Source organism: Diorhabda sublineata, chromosome 11 (assembly GCF_026230105.1).
Source record: "Diorhabda sublineata isolate icDioSubl1.1 chromosome 11, icDioSubl1.1, whole genome shotgun sequence".
Lineage (NCBI taxonomy): Eukaryota > Metazoa > Arthropoda > Insecta > Coleoptera > Chrysomelidae > Diorhabda > Diorhabda sublineata.
In genome coordinates this window covers 9,700,033-9,719,027 of record NC_079484.1, presented here as the reverse complement: position 1 = coordinate 9,719,027, position 18,995 = coordinate 9,700,033, and the positions used below count along the sequence as shown (strand labels likewise).

Here is an 18,995-nt window from a genome sequence, read left to right as displayed (position 1 = left end):
AAAAAATTTAATTAATCAAAATACTTGTCATCTGCATATGTTGCGGTAGTTACATTGTTGGGAAATCAGCTGTGTACTCAAGATAGAGGATCGGGTCAAAGGTATTCCCCTGTGGAACGCCTGTTATTATTGGATATGAAGTTTCGGCGTGGTCTTGAATTATTATGTGAAAGTGTTTGTCTTGCAGACAGGATATTAGGATTAGGAAAAGGTTGTGCAGGAGATTTTTCCTAATTTGTGTAGGTATTAGTCCCTCGTGTCAGACCTTGTCGGATGCTTGGGCGATATCTAGATAGAAATACATCTAATACGGAGAATTATGATACCATATTTTTGACTTAAAAAAGTGTTAAGAAATAATTTCTTAACATTATTGAAACTTTGAAAAATGTGACGTAATAACGTTCACTAACCTTTCAGAACTACTGTGTCTTCGTATTTCGATAATTGGTCTCATTAAATACCTAAATTTAGGTACAGTCCGCTACAAGTTCAAAAAGTGTCATTGGAGATCTGCATGTGGCTGGGAATTGAGCACTCCGGTTTTTCCAAAGCTGTATGTAGTTCTGCTAAATGGATGACATCAAATTTACTTATAGCAGAGCTATATAGCGTCTGGAGTATAACAAAATTTCCATTGCAAATACAAGAACTTTTTTGATTTAAAATAGAAATAAATCATCATAAATATCTCTGTGTGATACACTTTTGCAGACTATTTCCTTCGAAAAATTTAAGCCAACCAAAAAGCTGTAATATTTCATGTTTACCTAGCAACGATCAAATTTCAGCGATAATACTGCACTAGTGCAAATTATCGATAATTCGCACTAGTGCCAAATTTTCGTCTAGGATTAATAAACATCATTTGGTTTTAATTTTATATTTTAAGAAAAGGAACAATTATTGTTTATTTTGAATTAAATTTTTCTCAGGAAATAGTCTGCCAAAATGCCCTCTCGTGCATGTCAAATTGTCTCATAATTAAATTAAATTATCGACAATTTGACATGCACTCGGGACATTAATATTGAATATTGTATTTGTCATCACTTCTTCGCTAGATTTTTTATTTGTAATTTTTCATAGCAAGATTAGGTACCTATATGGAACAGGAAACTTCCAAATAGTATGAAAAAGGACCTATTTTTTAATTAACAACCTTTTATAGTTAATCCTCATTCTGAAATGTGTAATTTCAGTACTTAGAAATCAGATAAAACTGGAACTATTTGCATATTTTTTTATTAAACATTATTTGTATATAACTATAATATTTATACAAATTTTCAACTTGTTAGGAATCACCTGTAATTTTTATATTCCACTTACCAATAACATCCATTCATGTTCTGCTGAATTCTCTGTCTTTTTTAGGAATTCATTAGACACAAGGTGAGTTATTGCTAGGAACATGGAATTTCAAACGGGAAACATTTTATTTTAATTTCGATAAATAAACTTAACGACAATCTCTCAATCAAATTACTGTTGTAAATAAATACACTGAATATTTGAACAAAACTTTTATTTTCAAGTGTTTGAGATAATGGGTACTGCCCAAAGAATTATGTTTTAAAAACAATCTAATTCACCTACCAATTAACTTTCAAAACATAGCATAACATTTTCCTCAAGTATCAAATGTATTCAACAAATATGTAACTTCCTCTCCCGATAAATTGTTTTCTAACATCAACTCTCTTAATTCTGGTATTTCAGAATAGGTTTTGGAATATTTTTCTTTTAAAACAGCTGCCCCTTCGGCGTCAGCATTATTTTCAACATTTTCTACTATGACTGATTCTACAGAATTACAAATTTCATTGACTTCGTTGAAATACTTCCAATGGTATGGGTTTTCATTGCTTTTTAATAATTCATATCTAAAATGAAAAAAAAATGGTACTAGCAAACAAAAATAACAACAGAGCTTTTAACACACAACTTTTTCAAAAAAGGAACTTTGCTCTATCACAAAACTTTACATAGAATAAATATAATAAACAACTTTAGAATTAAATTAAATGTTCAAAATGATCACCATTCACTTCTTGACAATTTAATTTTTTCCTTATGGGGAATAATATTTTCATATTAAAATTTTCAATTTAAGAATAAAAATCGACCTGTTTCAGTGTTTTTTTCACATAGTACATAGTAACATTAAAATAGAAAAACAGAAATAGCTTTATTTCAACAACTATAGCTGTCGTGCACATTTTTATTAATAAAAAAGGAATAGTGTTAGTAAGAAGTGTACTAACGCATATATTTGTAATCACACGATGAGTAAATGACTATTGTAACCACTGAGAGGAACAGTGTAACAAAAGAAGAAATGATGAGGAAGTGGGCAACAGCTGTAGGAGATCTACAAACATTGAACACTCACCTGTAATACAAATCATTCCATTCATTGCAAATTGTCTCTGTTGTGACATGATATCCTAATCTTTTGAATGTTTCTATAATGAAACTCAATAGAGAAGGACTCAACTCCTTATTATAACCAAGTTCAGATTTTTTGTTCTTTATACATGCGAGTAATTGATAACGTAGCGCCGAATTAAATGTCTTAATCTCTTCATTTGTTTTTTTATTACTAATTTCACTAACATCCGAAACTGCATTTCTTTTCTTTGCTGGATTATTGTATACTCTATGTGCTTGAAATTCTGGACTCTGATAGAATACCCTCATTGCATCATAAAACTCATTTAATTTTATATTTCGACATCTCTGTTTCATAAGTAGCCTTGTCTCCCTATAGGATTGTTTCAATAATTCCCATTGAGCAAAAATGTCACTTTGATTAATATCATTATCTCCCATTTCTCTGAAATTGTATTAATTAGATATATACAACACACTGAAATATTTGTATTTTAATGCACTACTTATTGATAAGTTAGAAATGTAATATTCTCTGCAATAATCTTTATGAGAATATTCGAAAATATTGGAAAATAATTGCATGTAATTAAAGAAATTAATAATTCATATGTTCTACATGCTACCATTCCATGCAGACACAAAAGCATTCAAGAAAAAATTCTTTCCAGATGCCAGTGAAAACACGATGGGTATCTTTTTTGACATGCTTAAAAAGCTTGCTAGATTCAAAATATACCTTATAATATTGACTGTTTAAGAAGAATCCAGCAATATTCGTAGTAAGCATAGCATAACCTGCATTGTAGACGAATATAAATTATGGATGCAGGTTAAGAAAATTCACAACTTGTTGAGTGCAATTGTAAAATTAAAGAAAAAATTAGAATCAAATAAAACAACAATTGACATTGTTGTTGATGCATCTTTTGAAATAGAAATTTTTTTTCCAGACCTCCTACCACCTACACAACTTTTAAGAAATTAAGTGAAGGATCTTTGAAGAAAAGGAAAGCTATGACATTAATGCCTATTCATTTTGTAGCTAACATTTTGGATCCTTAATTTAAAGATTAATCTTACAAGGGAAACAAATAAGTGGCTTAGAATTCATTCCCCAACTAGTAGAAGTTGTTGAAAGTGCTTCAGACAGAAAATTCCTTTGGAATTAGCTAAATATGGAGTACAAGAAGGTTTTTTCAGAAAATCTTATGTTATTAAAATGGCTGAAAATATAAATTTTACTATATGGTGGAAAGAGACATGTATTGGAATCTGGCTGGCAAAAATGGCAAATTTTAACTATGCCTTCCACAACGGCTGCAACTAACGAATGTTTCAGTACTGAATACATGCAAAAAGAAATTGATTATTTACAGAAAGAAGCATCAAACTTTTCAAACCTGAAAGTCAAACCAACATGGCTGAAATTATATAAAAAATATATGGAAGTACTGAATGATGCAGTCAGTCAACACAGAAATGAAAAGAAATATCTACAAAAATAAAAATTAATATTCAGAGGCATGAAGATGATTTTTAATTCAATTTAGATTATAAAAATTTTGTTTAAAAATTTGTCAGCTTTTTTAAATGATCTTTGAATTTATTTTCTGTTATTTGTCCTTTGTAAAATAAAACTTACATGAAAATCTTTTGGTCTTTAAGGATTTACAATGTTTTTATTTAAGAATAAATAACAAAAAAAGTGTTAGTAAAAAGTAGTTTGCAATTAAATAGAATCTTAAAAATCACTATTCAAGGAAATTATTATTCATCTATTATATAGTGAGTGTAATTAGATATAATTTTATTGTTATAAATGACCCACATTTAATATACAAGTATGATTCGTGTATTGTTTCATTTTATTCATAAGAAAAAAGAATATCGAATTATTCTCAAATTTTCAACTTTAGGAGAATATTCTCGCCTCGCATCTCTATTATAAGTACTAATAATTCTGTGATTATTCATACTTGAAATTGTTAATTCGTCTTCAATTTACCTGAAATGATTTTCAACACTATCCAAAACACTCTGCGTTAAGCCTTGAGTGGCAAGAGTTTCCCTATGTATACTCATACAATCAATTAATACGAAGGTATGTTTGGATGTAAATTTTTCTGCAACATCTTTGCGATCAAAACAATTATCCATTAATGCAAACAAATGCCATGCACTAGTTGCATAATCACTTCCAAAATTTTTTTTATAATAATAATATTCTTCAACAAGTTCCTTCCATGTTAACAATATTTCTGTTTCTGAATAACTAAGACCTTTATTTTTAAACTTAATGTAAACTTCTTCAATAAACTTCTGTAAGTTTACGGACTTATCTGGCTTCTTCAAGCTATGAACCATATAAGTATTTACAAGAAAGCTTATGTGTTCATAATCGTCTATGAGCTTCATATTGGAAAATTTTTATTTTATACTTAATATTTAAACTTGTACAGTAAAATACTTTACAAATATGAACATCGCAGGTACTTATGGAAACCTCTTCTTCTTCTTTTTTTATATTAAACTAGTGCTGTTTCTCACTTGTAGTAACCTAGCCAACCATTACCTGTGACAACATAGACATACAAAGAATTGAAGAACCTATGTTCGAACGAATTTCACAACATAATACTTCTTGCAATTATAGATATTAAGGCCAATAACACTATTATTCAAATAAATAAATGAAAGCAAACTCAGTTCTCTAAATTCATTTCGTTAATCACTCCGAATATTAACTTCACTATAACACATATTATCATCATATAATAAAATGAGCCCTTGCTGTATAAGGGAAAATCCAACATTTTATGGTTCTACTTTTTTAGAGAGTTCAATAAGAAACAGAAGAATAAACTTCAGATTTTTAGGTTAATATAAGGTTGTTCAATACGTGCATTTATTTTGTTTTTATTACATATATTTATAATTTAATGTTAATATGGAACTAGAAACAGAAAATGCAGCTGCCGAAGAAAATCCATACGCTTATCTAGAAAGAGACTTTTCCTCAGAAAATTTCAAAATTGAAATAAAAAATTTGCCGAAATATTATGGAATTAATGTTAGTTCTCGTTCAATCAGTTTTAATGTGAAAGTGGCTTTTTAGTTTGAAATTTCCAATACATCTTTAGACAATAGATGGCTTTTGTTTTACTAAAATGTTTGAAAGCTTAGTCTCTACATATATAAAACAATTTGGCTTCTACTTTCTGATTTCTATTACCACCCAATAAGCAAAATTCTCAATTTAATCATGTTTCTTACAGATAAGTCAAATTGATTACAGATTTTTTATTTTAGGAATTTCGCAAGCTACTAAATGATAAACTGAAGCTAAATTCAAATAAAATAAAAACTACCAAAAGAAACTGTCCCTTTGCATATGTTTGTTTCAGAAATAATGAGGATAGAGAAAATGCTATTAATGTACTTTCTAGTTATGTTTGGAAAGGAAAAGAATTAAAAGTTTTGGTGAGAGTTCTTTTTCGCAGATTTCTTTTTGACTAGTTTGGTAATACCTCAAAGATTATTCTTTGTGATGAGCTAAGTAATTATATTCTTAATTTAAAATAACAAAACTCACAATCCAATAGTTCTAGCAAGTTCTTCTAGTATTAATCCAATATTTGAAGAATCGATAAGTACCAATATATGATGTTAGATATTTTGATATTATTTGTGAAAATGAAAAATCACTTTAATTATATTATTTAAAACTGTCTTATTCAAATATTTTCATAAGAGAATTGCATAAAACAAAATTCTTATTATGTAGGGCTGTGGAATATGGAACTTATGGGAGAATAATCAACTCAAAAGCAAGCAGTTTCCAGCAAAATATTAGTATTAGAAGTAGAAATAACTAAGGTACTCGGTGTTCAGTGTACAGAGTGTACCCCAGGAAGGGGTCAAATAGTAATAATTCTCAGCGTTAGTTTATTCAAAATGAACTGTGTTTATAACTACTAGAAAAAGATAGAACAATATATATTTGTAACACATTTAGATAATTGAATTAGCAGGTGCTCCTGGGAACATAATCTATTTAAACTGCATTTAAGAAGTCTATAACAAGGAAAATATTTATATTTAATTACTTTGGATATTAATATTACAAATCTATCTTCAATCTCACATTGTTCAATTTATTAGAACATTCATAAGAAAAGATTAAAAAAATATGAAAATGTTTCATAAATTCTTAGAATAGAAAAATTGTGGAAATTAAAATATACCTTCAAGTTTCTAATTTATAATTCAGTAAATAAATTTTTTATTAAAAACACTTTTCGAAAGGTCATAATTTTTCTAGTATAATCATAATTTCATTTGCTTTTAGAAAGCAAAACCTGCACCTGATCCTTTAGTAAAGAAAAGAAAAGAATGTTCAGATCAACAGATATTTAAAAAAATTAAGCCAGAAAGTGTCCGAAAAGATGAGTTTGAAGGTACACAAGAAGAAAAGTTGAAGTTCAAAACAATTCCTTATTGGAATATAGATTATAAAGATCAGGTATGTTCTGAAATTTTTCTTTATAAATGCACGTATTTTTAACTTCAATTTTGTTGCAGTTTCTATCATCCGTTTGTTATCCCTTTCAGAATAAATTTTCATTTTAACATATATATATATTTCTCTTTCAGTTAGATCTTAAGCAGAATTCCATCAGAAAACTATTGAAAAAATTGGCCAATGATCTTGCTCATCATAACCCTGAACTACAAGAATGGATAGAAAAGCAGAAAAACCTACATAATGGTTTGGTATGTGAACTCAGCGACATTCGTTATGCAGAAGAAACCACAGGGTAGGTTAGCAACCATTCTTAACATCAATGTAAAAATTTTTATCAAGTTGAAAACAGTCCATATTTATCAGTTTATATATTTACATTAGATGAGATATGGTGTAAAGGCAGTGAATCTACCTCGCTAACACTTTGATGTTTTGATCTATTGTATAGAGTTTATGTATTTAAAAAAAGGCATTGACAATAAATCATTTGAACACATTAGTCACTAACCAAACCCAAGTTCCAAATTTTCGTTTTCAAGATCTGTGCCTCGAGCTCAGTTGTGTTTTCCCCTTGTCCCTCAAACACCAGATAAATGTTTGGGTTCCATGATCTTCAAAATTGTGCTTGTTGTCAATTCTAGCTTAATGGACGTCAGTCTCGATTATTATAAGTTTTTAAAATAAATTTGTACAATGTTAATTGTAATCACTTAGATTCCTGCTAAGATTTTTGACATTGTGAACAAGTCTTACCAAAACTTTTTCTACACACATGTATAATATAGAAATAATGGTTACACTATTTAATACATGAGATCACACACAATTGTAACAAAAATATTCTCAGTAAACAGTTTAGAACAGTGGAGGATCTACTGGGAGACTTTTGATCTGAGGCCCTCCCCCAAACGTCTAAAAGAATTTTTGTAAGGATGTTAATTTTATACAAATATAGCTCTTAAAATATATTCATTAACAAGAATGACTCAACTTCACTACTCCCTCTTCAATTGTATGATATTTGTTAACGGGTATCATACTTTGTATAATGTTACATTTACTTTGCCTGCAATTAATCAACATAAAGAATTTTGATTGTTGTACCTGCTCTGTTTATCTAGTTTCATGCAAATGAACGCGCACTATCGAGGGCACACAAACATTGACTCAGCCGTAATTTCACAAAACTTTTCCCCGTTCAGCCCCCCCCCAAAATAAAATTCTAGATCTGCCATGTTTAGGAAGTAGAAACTAAATACAATACATTAGAGGAAAATCAAGTGATCAATATACAGTCAATAACACATTTTTCTTTCTATTTTATTAATTCCATATACCTTAATGTTACTGTTATTAAGTCTAGTTGTGAGAATAATTAATAAATCTAATTTCTGTCGCAGTTATAGGAACAAATGTGAATTTACCGTTGGAATAGATGAAGAAACAAAATTACCCACAGTTGGTTTTAGAATAGGTAGTTATGTAAATGGTACAATAGGCGTTGCGCCAGTTGATGATCTTATCCATATTTCTAATCCAATGAAATCAGCTGTAAAGGTGAGATTTTTGTAAACTTCAATACAGCATTTATTACTAAGTTATTATAATTGAAATAGTGTGATGCTCGAGGTGAGTGCAGTAAAAAGGAACCTGAGCCGAGAGGAAAAACAACAGAAATCTATATATTTATCTATGTAACTATCATTAGAGTCAAATAAGGAGTGATTGAAAATAGAAATACTAAATAATACAAAACAATGGAAAAACTAATACGAATGTATGAAAAATAAAAAATGACAAAAAAAGGAGTTGAGAATAATTGAAAGAAAGTTAATAAGAACAATATGAGGACTGATCAAGAGTGATCAAAATGAATACATACAATGAATATGAATTATGAAATATAGGAAGACTTTCAAGGGGAAGATATAGTGTAGAAGAACAGAAGCACAAAGAATAGGGTGGTTAAGAGATCTGTGAAGAGCAGGAGAAATGCAGTGTTACTGTGGGATTCAGAAGGTAGAAGAAGAGGAAAGCTCAGAACAAAGTAGTAGAGAAGGACCTGAGTAGAATGAGATACAAATTATGGAAAGAAAAGACCAAGGAAAGAACCAGATAGAGAATAATGAGTGTCAGAGTGGAATATAAGGACAATGGGATTGATCCACTCAAGGAGTGTACAGAAATATATTTATTTATATAAAGATGATTGTTGCGGCAAAAAAATATCAAAGTGTAATCTTTATATATATATATATATATATATATATATATATATATATATATATATATATATATATATATATATATATATATATATTGAAATGATCAGAAATCTAAAAGTAGGTACATAATGAAAATTTATAATTTATTGAGATTAGTTTTACTAATAATTAAACTAAAGGCAGAAAATCAATAAAAAAAATAAAAGAAATTGACTTGATATTTGTAAGTTAATTAATTATAGTTATTTTATATATAAGGAATTATTTATTAAAAAAGATATATTCTAAAAGGATTGCATATGTACAAATCATAATTTGTATCATAGAATAATGTTATTAATTATAAATTAATATAAAACTTAGTGGAAGATTGATTTTTTTTAAAAATATATGAAACTGTTGCCAAAATGACCCATAATAGTGAAAATTCATAAACTATTAATGAAATAACAGTTTATTTAAAAACATAAATATAAGAACTGACAAGTGTTTGAAAAGTGACATTGTGAGGAGACAAGAGCAAAGTCTAGTCAGTCATATTATATGGTTGCTAAGGAAAAAAAAAGAAGGGGAGGATTATTTATTTTGGAAAAAGAGTATCAGCAGAAAAGAGAATGGGGAGTTCAAAGTTATAAGAAATAGAAGTTAAATTTGAATCAAAATACAAAATAATTGCGAATTATTAAAGATGAATGGAAGATAAATATCTGGACTTAAGAAAATCCAATGAGTTGAAGATTTGTTACTGACAATTCACAGAAGTAAATGCAAGTTTTAGATCTGATATTGCAAGATATTATCATGTCAGGTCAGTTCCTTCACGTATTATTGGCCAATAATAATAATAATAGTAACAATATAAAATAATTTATAAAAAAAAGGAATATTACCTATACTTACTTTGACAATGGATAAAATTCCTTATTTGTGAGGTTAAGATTCCTTTTCCGTAGAAATAATATGAATTGTGTAGTATAATTAAATTTTGTTCAATGTATCATATGTAATCCTTCCACAGAAATAGAACTTCTTGATTATATCATATAAAATTGACATAATTTTTTAGTATTTTCCTTATATTGTACATCTAAATAATAGAATATTCATCTGAGTCGATTTATAACAGAGAACTGTGTAGAATTATCAAATTAGAGGAACGGCTAACTTCAGGTTAGACTCATAGGCGTACTCAACTACATTTTATTAAACTTTATTTGAATTAAAAATAATACAATTAACTTTTAACATAAAACTTTTATTATTTATTTATGCCAGAACTCGAAGAGAGAATGAGTTTCATGCCCGGCAAATAACGTGCTAGCGACAACAATAGAAAAATAAAAACAATAATAGAGGTAGAAATAAATAATTACAATATATATATATATATATATATATATATATATATATATATATATATATATAATCCTAGCTTTTGAATATTTATATATTCACATTGGAAAATTAATCAACGATAATTTTAATTTTGTTATAAAAAATTGATTTCATGTGATTCAAAAAAGAAATTTCAAAATGACAAAGTGCATTGGAGGGAGAAATAAATAAACTATTGATACTATTGCATCAAAACACCATTTACTGAAGTATTTCAGTCAGTTTATATTTTTATACATATCAATTTTTGTCGTTAGTGTAAATATATAAGAAAAGTATGAATGAAATATTTTTAAAAATAATGATAAGTCACATCAACACATTCAAACTGTATACATATGTTATTGAAGGCTGTCTATTGATTTGATACAAAGAGGATTTATTCAAATTGTTTACACAATACACAATTGTTTACACAATACAATGTAAACAGAGTGAGACTTTTTTTATTTCAGGTTTTTGAGAATTTTGTAAGATGTTCAAAGCTGAGTGTGTTTAATCCGGAATTCCATACAGGGCATTTTAGGCAGTTAATGGTGAGATCAGCCCCCAATCAATTAATGTTGGTTGTGGGATTACATCCACAAAATTTGACCGATGAAGAGCTGGATGAGTTCAAAAAGAATCTGATCAATTTTTTTAGTGTGGGAGATGGAAAAGAGGCAAATGTGACTTCATTGTATTACCAAAAAATAGTTAAAAAGTGAGTAAATTTTCAATTTTATGCAATTAAATTTCAAAAATGTATTTAATTTGAAATGAAAACATATTTCCGATAATTATGACAGTATTTTCTTTTTTTTTAAATGAAGGATATAGAAGTGGTTATAACATCTTCATCTGCTGCATTTTTTTATGTATTGATAATCATTGATTTATTTAAATTTTGTTATTGCATTCTGTTGCATTCCCCTTTGATTCAGTTTTTTCATTATAATCATCATGACGAGTACATCAAATTTCTAGTTTGTTTCTCTCAATTCATCTAATTATTTACTTACTAATAGTATAATTAAATTATCATTTGGATACACAAATCGATCTGTTTCAATTTTTTCCTTTTTTGCTTGTTTCAGAAATCAAAATGATGATGTAACACAGTCAGAACATCTATGGGGCGATACTCACATTTATGAAAATATTTTAGGTTTAAAATTCAAAATATCACCAGAGGCGTTTTTTCAAGTTAATTCCAAAGGTGCCGAAGTGTTATATCAAACAGCCATGGAATTATCCCAACCATTAGAAAACTCTACACTTCTAGACGTTTGTTGTGGTACCGGTACCATAGGACTCTGTTTTTCAAAGGTACGAATACATATATATTTCTTATTAGTCGATTTAGTCAGATTACAATTCATTTTACTGTTAATGATTAATTAGCAATACATTATCAATTATTTTACATAAATCTAACTATTTATAAATACATCACAATCTCCATCGTATTTGTAATGTTTCTTTAAAAAACAAGCATGTTGAGATGTGAAATCAACAAGAAAAAACTGTCCCCAAAAAATGAGCAAATGTGTCACATGCTTCAGGAAGATATACTGAAAAAGTTTAGCTTGGGAGAAAAAATTAACCTCAATATTAAGCTGTAGAAGCAAATGGAATCAAAACACAAGAAATGAACAGAAATGCCATCAAAAGGTATAATGATGGCTCCAAATTAGTATACAGAACTGAAATAGGAGTGTATGGGCCTAGAACCAAACACTCTGAAACCCTGGGCAACACACCAAGCACTTCAGTTCCAATGTCATAAAATCCAAACTGATTTGGGAATACCTGGTCAAGCTAAAGTAGGGGTAGACAAATCCTTCATAGAACCTAAACCCTTTTGTGGTATCAGCTACAGAATAATAGAAAAATATCTGGAAAAGAAAGTAGATAGGAGTAAAACCAGTTAATAGGACAAACTACAGAGGTTGAGACAGGCAAAGACACTCATGGGAAGCTATAATTAGAGAAGATCTGTGGAATGTATCAAGCTAGGCAAGAGTAACCTATGAATACTAACAGGAGTCCTATCAGAGTACTGTCGCCTTATGGATACCTGAAGACGCTAGACTTAGTGGGAATGCAGTGTGAAGAATCTGATGCACAGAGGACAAAAGCTCCAGAGCATTTGAAATAGAAGATTTCTGGCAGCTAAGCCATCCCACATTCTAAAATTGCTAATAAGAGTGAAGTTAATAGATCAGTAAACACTAAGGATGCCCAGTATAACAGCAAGAAAGGGGGACACAATAGATCCTTTGGCTCAAGGTGTATGTAGTACCCTAGTATATAGATACATGAATGTCCAAATGTCTGTAAAATTACATTTGAAGTTAAAAAATATTGTAGGTCTATTCAAAAAAAATTATGAGGATATAAAAAGACAAGAATCTCGTTTGAAAAATGAATTATACCAATTGATTTTAATTCGGTTATCTGTAGAAACAGATGTTATTGAGTATATAAGAATTACATTAAGTATTAGTATAATTTTTTTATATCATTAGGCAAGCTGCGAGGCTTGCCCATGTGTTTAAACATCGCTATTTTGAGGGTTGGGCATCTATAGATGACATGGTCCACTGTTTCTTCCTTTTCCATGCACCAATGACACTCCTGGTCGTTCTTAACGCCTATAGTGCGGAGATGACTGTGTCCGGTTAAGCACAGTCACTAGTTGAATTTCGCGCCTATTCAATTGGAGCAGTAGTTTGGTAGCTTGTCTCATGCCAGGTGTCTCTATCCATCTCCGCCAAGCCCGACTTGCAAGTAGACCGTTGGGAGACGCGATAGCAACACTTTTGGCTACACCGAGAATGGGTTCTGCCCATTGGTGGATTTGCAGATCCCAGTCTAGAGAACAAGTCCTCCTCGTCGTTAAACTTGTTACCCAAGTCACCAGGCATCCAAACGAGATGGATCTTGCAACCGTCCCTCAGGGGTAAATGTAAGACTTCTTTGTACTCCAGCACTAGCTCAAAGCACAACCGTTATGGCTTGTATGGCAGCTCTGCTAACTGAACAGATTGATATTACTGTGTTCCTATGGCGTCGATTGAGTACCAATGGTCCATATTCCATCACAGGAGCCTGCTCCGGCCAAGCCATTTATTCTAGAGCCAATATAGAGGAGCTAAAGTCGCTAGTCCACTGCTTTATCAGTTATATGTGCCTCCAAGCCCTTATTATTAACGGGTTAACCAGGTGAATCTTATCTTAATTAGAAAAATAATGAAATAACTGAACTTTAGACATTTGACATTTTGAAACAAGTTATACAATTCTACGTGGATTTTAAAAATGCAATAAAACAGGAACATCCATAACAAACATTGATTTTCAATTTTTTTATAACGTCGTAAACAAGTACAACAGCGTTATATAAACGTTACATTCCAAACTAGTTTCTTCCAAAATATTTATAGTCACCTCGATTTAAATACGTTTCAGAAATGTAAACAAGTTTTGGGTATAGAAATCATATCCCAAGCAGTAGATGATGCCAAAGAAAATGCAGCCATCAATAACATTGAAAATGCAGTGTTTTCTGTTGGAAAAGCCGAAGATATATTGGGAACTGTTTGTTATAAGTCCCAAGAGAATAATGTAGTTGCCGTCGTAGATCCGCCAAGAGCAGGTTTGCGTGAGTACCACAATATATATTGTAAGGTTTTACGGATCAGATTTGTCAATAAAATTGTACTAGCTAATTAATCAACTCTAATTACAACACTACCAACAATTTCCTAGCTATCACTTTATAACGCATTCTGTCCCTCGCCAGTATTTAATTTCCCTCTATAACAGAAGAACTTTCCAGGGTGTTTAGTAATAGTCATCTACTTCTAAAAACATCTAAACATAATTCAATAATGACCTGATAGATGGAACCATTTACAATCTTTTTATAGTTTACACTACAGTAACTTATGACCTGCGTCGTCATATGGCGTGCGGCTGTGTCTCCGTCTCCACAAAAAAATATTAACATTCCAAAAATATGAATATAATTAGATGTTTATTTTTATTTATTTAATTCTAAGCCAGATTACCATGCGGTGTATGAGTTGTTAAATTGAAGGTAATGACATATACTTTTTTCTCCATGTCTTTCTATAATTAGTTTACTTTTTCATTCCTTCCTATTTTATCTTCTTTATCTCTTTATTTTCGATTCAAATATTTTTTTTTCATATTTTGAATCGGACATCCGACATATGTGTCCAAACCATCTCAATTGTGCTTCATGTATCTTATCTTGCATTGGTTTTATTTTTAGTATTTCTCTACATTTTCATTTCTTGTTCTATTTTTTATTTGTTTTATTTTCTATTTTTCTGGTGAACCTCATTCTCATTGCATTGTTACGGTCTACTTGATTTTGATTTAATGTCTATGTTTCACAGCTGTACTTATTTTCCCACTCTTCCTATTTTTTCATATTCATATCCTACTCTAGTCTGCCATTACTTTCTATTATTGCATCTAGATATTTATATCTTTTTACTCAATCAATTTGTTTTCTCAGTATTTGAATATTATGTACTTTATCTTCTCTTGTTCTTATGTTTTTCATATTTAATTTTATATTAATTTGATTCATTAAAATATTTAATATTTCCAGGTTATGTCGAAGATCTTCTTCCGATCTCGCTACCAATACCAAATCCTAATATCAATTCTGTTATATAAGTTAGTTCCATCCTCCAAGTCCGTATATTGAATTTTTTCATCTCATTTTTGCTCTTTTTATTGTTTTATCTCTTACTACTACCACTGACTATACGGCCCTTAGAGAGCCTTGGCCTCGTCCATCACGTTCCTCCAGTCATCACGGTCCAACGCTCGGTATCTCCACCTCCTCACACCTAGCTCCCGAAAATCTTCTTCGACATTATCCAACCATTGTTTGCGCGGTTGCCCAGGGGGCTTGTGCCGGTATACTTTGCGCATCCCCCGCTCCTCAGGCATTCGCTTCAAGTGCCACTTATTTCATCCGGGTCCTCACTTTCTTGTGGTTCTCGAGGGTCATCTGGATCAATATCACCATTTTCTTACGAAACTCGTGATTTAGGACACAGCTTATGCCATGCTTTTTCAAGTATGGTGTCTTTTAAGGAAGCCCAAGCTACCGCCGCAATATAGACAACGTCTTTTAAATCCAATAAAAACAACACATTGTATTTGCCATCTTGTGAGCTCTCACAACAACGTCTGATGAGTGAATCGATGCATTATTTATGAGTAAGAGCACTTTGCCGGTTGAATCTGTTTTTTGTTGGTGTTCTTTCACATGTGGGATAAAAACATTCTCATACCAGTCACCAAAAATATCTGTTTCTATCCAGGATTTTTTTATTTTTCTAAACAACAGGGAGCTTGATTTTGTCCTTAAAACATCTAGGCTGCTTTGCTTTCCCAATAATAAGCAGCGGGAACCTGTGGTCGCCAGTAGAGTTTAACGCAAACCATGGCTGTAATATGAGCTTTTCTGGCTTTGTACTCAGGCACTGCAGTTTGCCTTTTGGAAACAAGGGACTTGGTTGGTAGCTTTTCCGGTTGAAACCTGTTTCGTCCGCATTGTAAATGTTCTTGGATTCAAAACCACCAGCTTTGCAAAATTCTTTTTAAAATTTTAGACAGATACTACATCATCTGACAGTCTCTCACCTTGTATGGTTTATTTGCAGTGCTTTTTCACAAATGATCGGTCCTTTATTTCTAATTTGCAAAAACCCAGTATACATTGCCAAGTTCAGCTCCTGATTATCTGTTGCTTTCATTTATTTTCTTTTTGTACTCCCATCTTCACTGTCTAGTTTGGAAACATAATCTTTGATAGTTTAATGGTGCTTTTTGATGTCCAAAATCCCCCCACCCCACTTTCACCACGATCTAGCTGTTCCAATAACACAAAAGTTTTTCTGACAAAGCTACACGTTTACGTTTATTTGAAATCACATAACAGCAACTTAATTTCTCAGCAAATACAGTTGACTAGTATTAGGATAATTGATGCTCTACTGTACTTCCCTTCTTATTGCTCCATATTATTCATAATATTCTTTATTTTACTTTTTAAGTATTTCATCCATTTTGTTTTAATCTGTTGTTAACTTATTCGTTCATTACTCCGTCCTCTTTATGCTTTTATTAGGTATCTTTGATACTCCACATGTCTCTTCGGCACATTCAAAAATACTATTTTTAAATCTTCATTTTCCTATTCTCCTCTTCATTTAAATGATAATTAAATATTGCTTTGGGTATTGCACTTCTTTTAGTTTATAGCATTTTATTTATTCTGTTACTATCTATACAGTTTAAAAAATTTTTATTTTGAACATTGGAAGATCCTCTCTTGGTCAAATATATCTATTATCCGACCACAATTTCATAATAATTCTAATCAAAAAATATGAATTAATTTTCAGATAAACAAGCAGTGCTACAAATTCGAAAAATTCCAAAAATAAATAAAATGGTTTATGTATCCTGTAATCCGATGGCAGCTCGTGAGAATTTTATAGATTTTGGTAAATCTGAATCCAAAAAGGTTCACGGAGATCCATTAATTCCTACAAAAGCAGTAGCAGTAGATATGTTTCCATATACTAAGCATTGTGAACTTGTTATCTGTTTCGAGCGGTGGAGTGGCATCAAAGAACAATTTAAAAACGTTACAACTTTGGAGAAAACGTTAAAAGAGGAACCACCATGTGAAGATGTTAAAAACGAAATTGAAAATATAAAATGTGAAAACGAAATGACAGCTTGTAAATAAAAATAACATAGACTGTTAATAAAAATAATTTTAGATATTGTTTAATTTGGTCTGCCAACTGCATATAAGTATGTACTCTTTAAAACCTTCAAAGGAAGAGCGAGTCGGAAATTCAGAAGATAATAATATTATTGATAACACTAGAACCCACCAGTATGATATGAACAAGTCAAAATAATGCCTAAACCTAAAATTCACATCTTGAAGCCATCTGCGAGGAAGAAAATTGTAGACTGTGTCCCATTTTTGTTGAGACTGCACTCAGCTATTATTAAAGATATAGACAGGGGGTTCTCACAAACATAAAACACTTTTTTGTAAAACTTTTAAAGCCACAAACAGAAATATTATAACTACTTTTGTTCCTGATATACAAGGCAAAAACAAAAATCTTCACTTTAAGAGATGTTATTATTTCTCAGGTCCTGTATAAGGTATAAAAAAATGATAACTAAGTATAATAGATATTTTTACATAAAAGACAGTGGCTTATTTAAAAGTTTTTTTAGAGCACCGTTTTTAAGATTGGGCACAAACTTGGTATTTTTTAAATGGAACACCCTCTATATTTTAACGTAAAATTTTTGCATTTTCTGAATACATTGATGTATCACAACCTAATCTTCAATAAATTTCAGCTATCAGAAAATCCATATTTATTAATGATTATTTAATTGTAAGCCATGAATTCTTTCACACGTGCATTTAATTATTACTTTATTAAAACGCCATGTGATTTAATTATGTTCTAAACATAATTAAAAATATCACTCTTTTACATAAAATTCAAAATGCTGAAAACAAAAAAATATATCTGTACTTACAAGAATTAAATTAGAAAATGAGTTACAAAAACCAGATATGTAAATCTACAAGGTGTCTAGAAAGGGTATCGGGTATTTGTAAGTTTAAGTAAACAATTAGAGAATAATTAATTCACAACTTCCATTGAGTCATGGCAAGTGGCCCAATCTTACTGGAACCACGTCCTTGAGTTGAATCCTGCAACTCTGGGGCCAAAAAAATTTCGCAACATATCGCAGTAACGGTCAATATTTTCATTGATTGCTCAGCCTCGCTGATCTTCATGAAAATAAGGACCAATAATCATAGAGAGGTAATATCTCTATGCCAATAATTTCTTTAGCAGACATAGCGGCCCAAACAACGACCTTTGGGCTGTGCAGGGGTCGTTCATGATATCGACGAACCGAAAGCCTCAACCTCTTCACTTGTTTCTTCATCGCGAATTGAACGAGGGCGACCAGAGTTTTGAATTTTAACTGTCGCACCTGTATTCTCGAACATCCTGATCCATTTCCTAATGCTATTGTCACGTACGTACGTACGTACGATATTCCGCACGATACAGACGTTGAGCAGTCACTATTGAATCACCGTTACGATCGTACGCAAAATGCGCGATTCGTCCCCGAGTACTGTTTCATCATGACTAAAACTCCACAAAATGGTGGACGCCACGAACCCCTCGCTGCTCCGTTTCGAATGTGGTGCGAAAACAAATACCAGATACTCTTTTTGGACACCTTGTAATAAAAATGTTCAAACTATCGTCCATTTTGTCTTATACATAAACCACATACAGTTTCAATTCGTCTTTAAGGTATTTAAAATCATAAAGGGTTGCTTTTGTATGTTTCTGAAT

At 30.7% G+C, this 18,995-nt stretch overlaps 2 protein-coding genes across 2 annotated transcripts; one reads left to right on the top strand and one right to left on the bottom strand.

Moving 5' to 3' along the window:
* Positions 1-1,513: 1,513 nt before the first annotated feature.
* Positions 1,514-4,932, bottom strand: LOC130450096 (uncharacterized). The gene is made up of 3 exons (XM_056788294.1): positions 4,403-4,932; positions 2,396-2,839; positions 1,514-1,886 (listed from the first exon to the last, which is right to left on the bottom strand). Exons 1-3 carry the CDS (start codon positions 4,810-4,812, stop codon positions 1,634-1,636), a joined length of 1,107 nt encoding a protein of 368 aa, XP_056644272.1. The 5' UTR covers positions 4,813-4,932; the 3' UTR covers positions 1,514-1,633.
* Positions 4,933-5,243: 311 nt separating this feature from the next.
* On the top strand, positions 5,244-17,392 carry LOC130450094 (tRNA (uracil-5-)-methyltransferase homolog A). The gene is made up of 9 exons (XM_056788291.1): positions 5,244-5,467; positions 5,707-5,877; positions 6,746-6,919; positions 7,051-7,214; positions 8,323-8,479; positions 10,998-11,245; positions 11,619-11,850; positions 13,996-14,188; positions 16,980-17,392. The coding sequence occupies exons 1-9, from the start codon at positions 5,345-5,347 to the stop codon at positions 17,327-17,329; spliced, it is 1,812 nt and encodes a 603-aa protein (XP_056644269.1). The 5' UTR covers positions 5,244-5,344; the 3' UTR covers positions 17,330-17,392.
* Positions 17,393-18,995: the final 1,603 nt, after the last annotated feature.

What these genes read in the sequence shown, in the direction of transcription:
- LOC130450096 (XM_056788294.1), bottom strand. Translation starts at nt 4,812, where the DNA reads ATGAAGCTCATAGACGATTATGAACACATAAGCTTTCTTGTAAATACT. An exon ending in AGTGTTGAAAATCATTTCAG is followed by an intron (nt 2,840 to 4,402) that starts GTAAATTGAAGA and finishes ATACAATTTCAG; the next exon opens with AGAAATGGGAGATAATGATA. An exon ending in TGGAATGATTTGTATTACAG is followed by an intron (nt 1,887 to 2,395) that starts GTGAGTGTTCAA and finishes TTTTCATTTTAG; the next exon opens with ATATGAATTATTAAAAAGCA.
- LOC130450094 (XM_056788291.1), top strand. Translation starts at nt 5,345, where the DNA reads ATGGAACTAGAAACAGAAAATGCAGCTGCCGAAGAAAATCCATACGCT. An exon ending in ATATAGATTATAAAGATCAG is followed by an intron (nt 6,920 to 7,050) that starts GTATGTTCTGAA and finishes TTTCTCTTTCAG; the next exon opens with TTAGATCTTAAGCAGAATTC. An exon ending in TACCAAAAAATAGTTAAAAA is followed by an intron (nt 11,246 to 11,618) that starts GTGAGTAAATTT and finishes TGCTTGTTTCAG; the next exon opens with AAATCAAAATGATGATGTAA.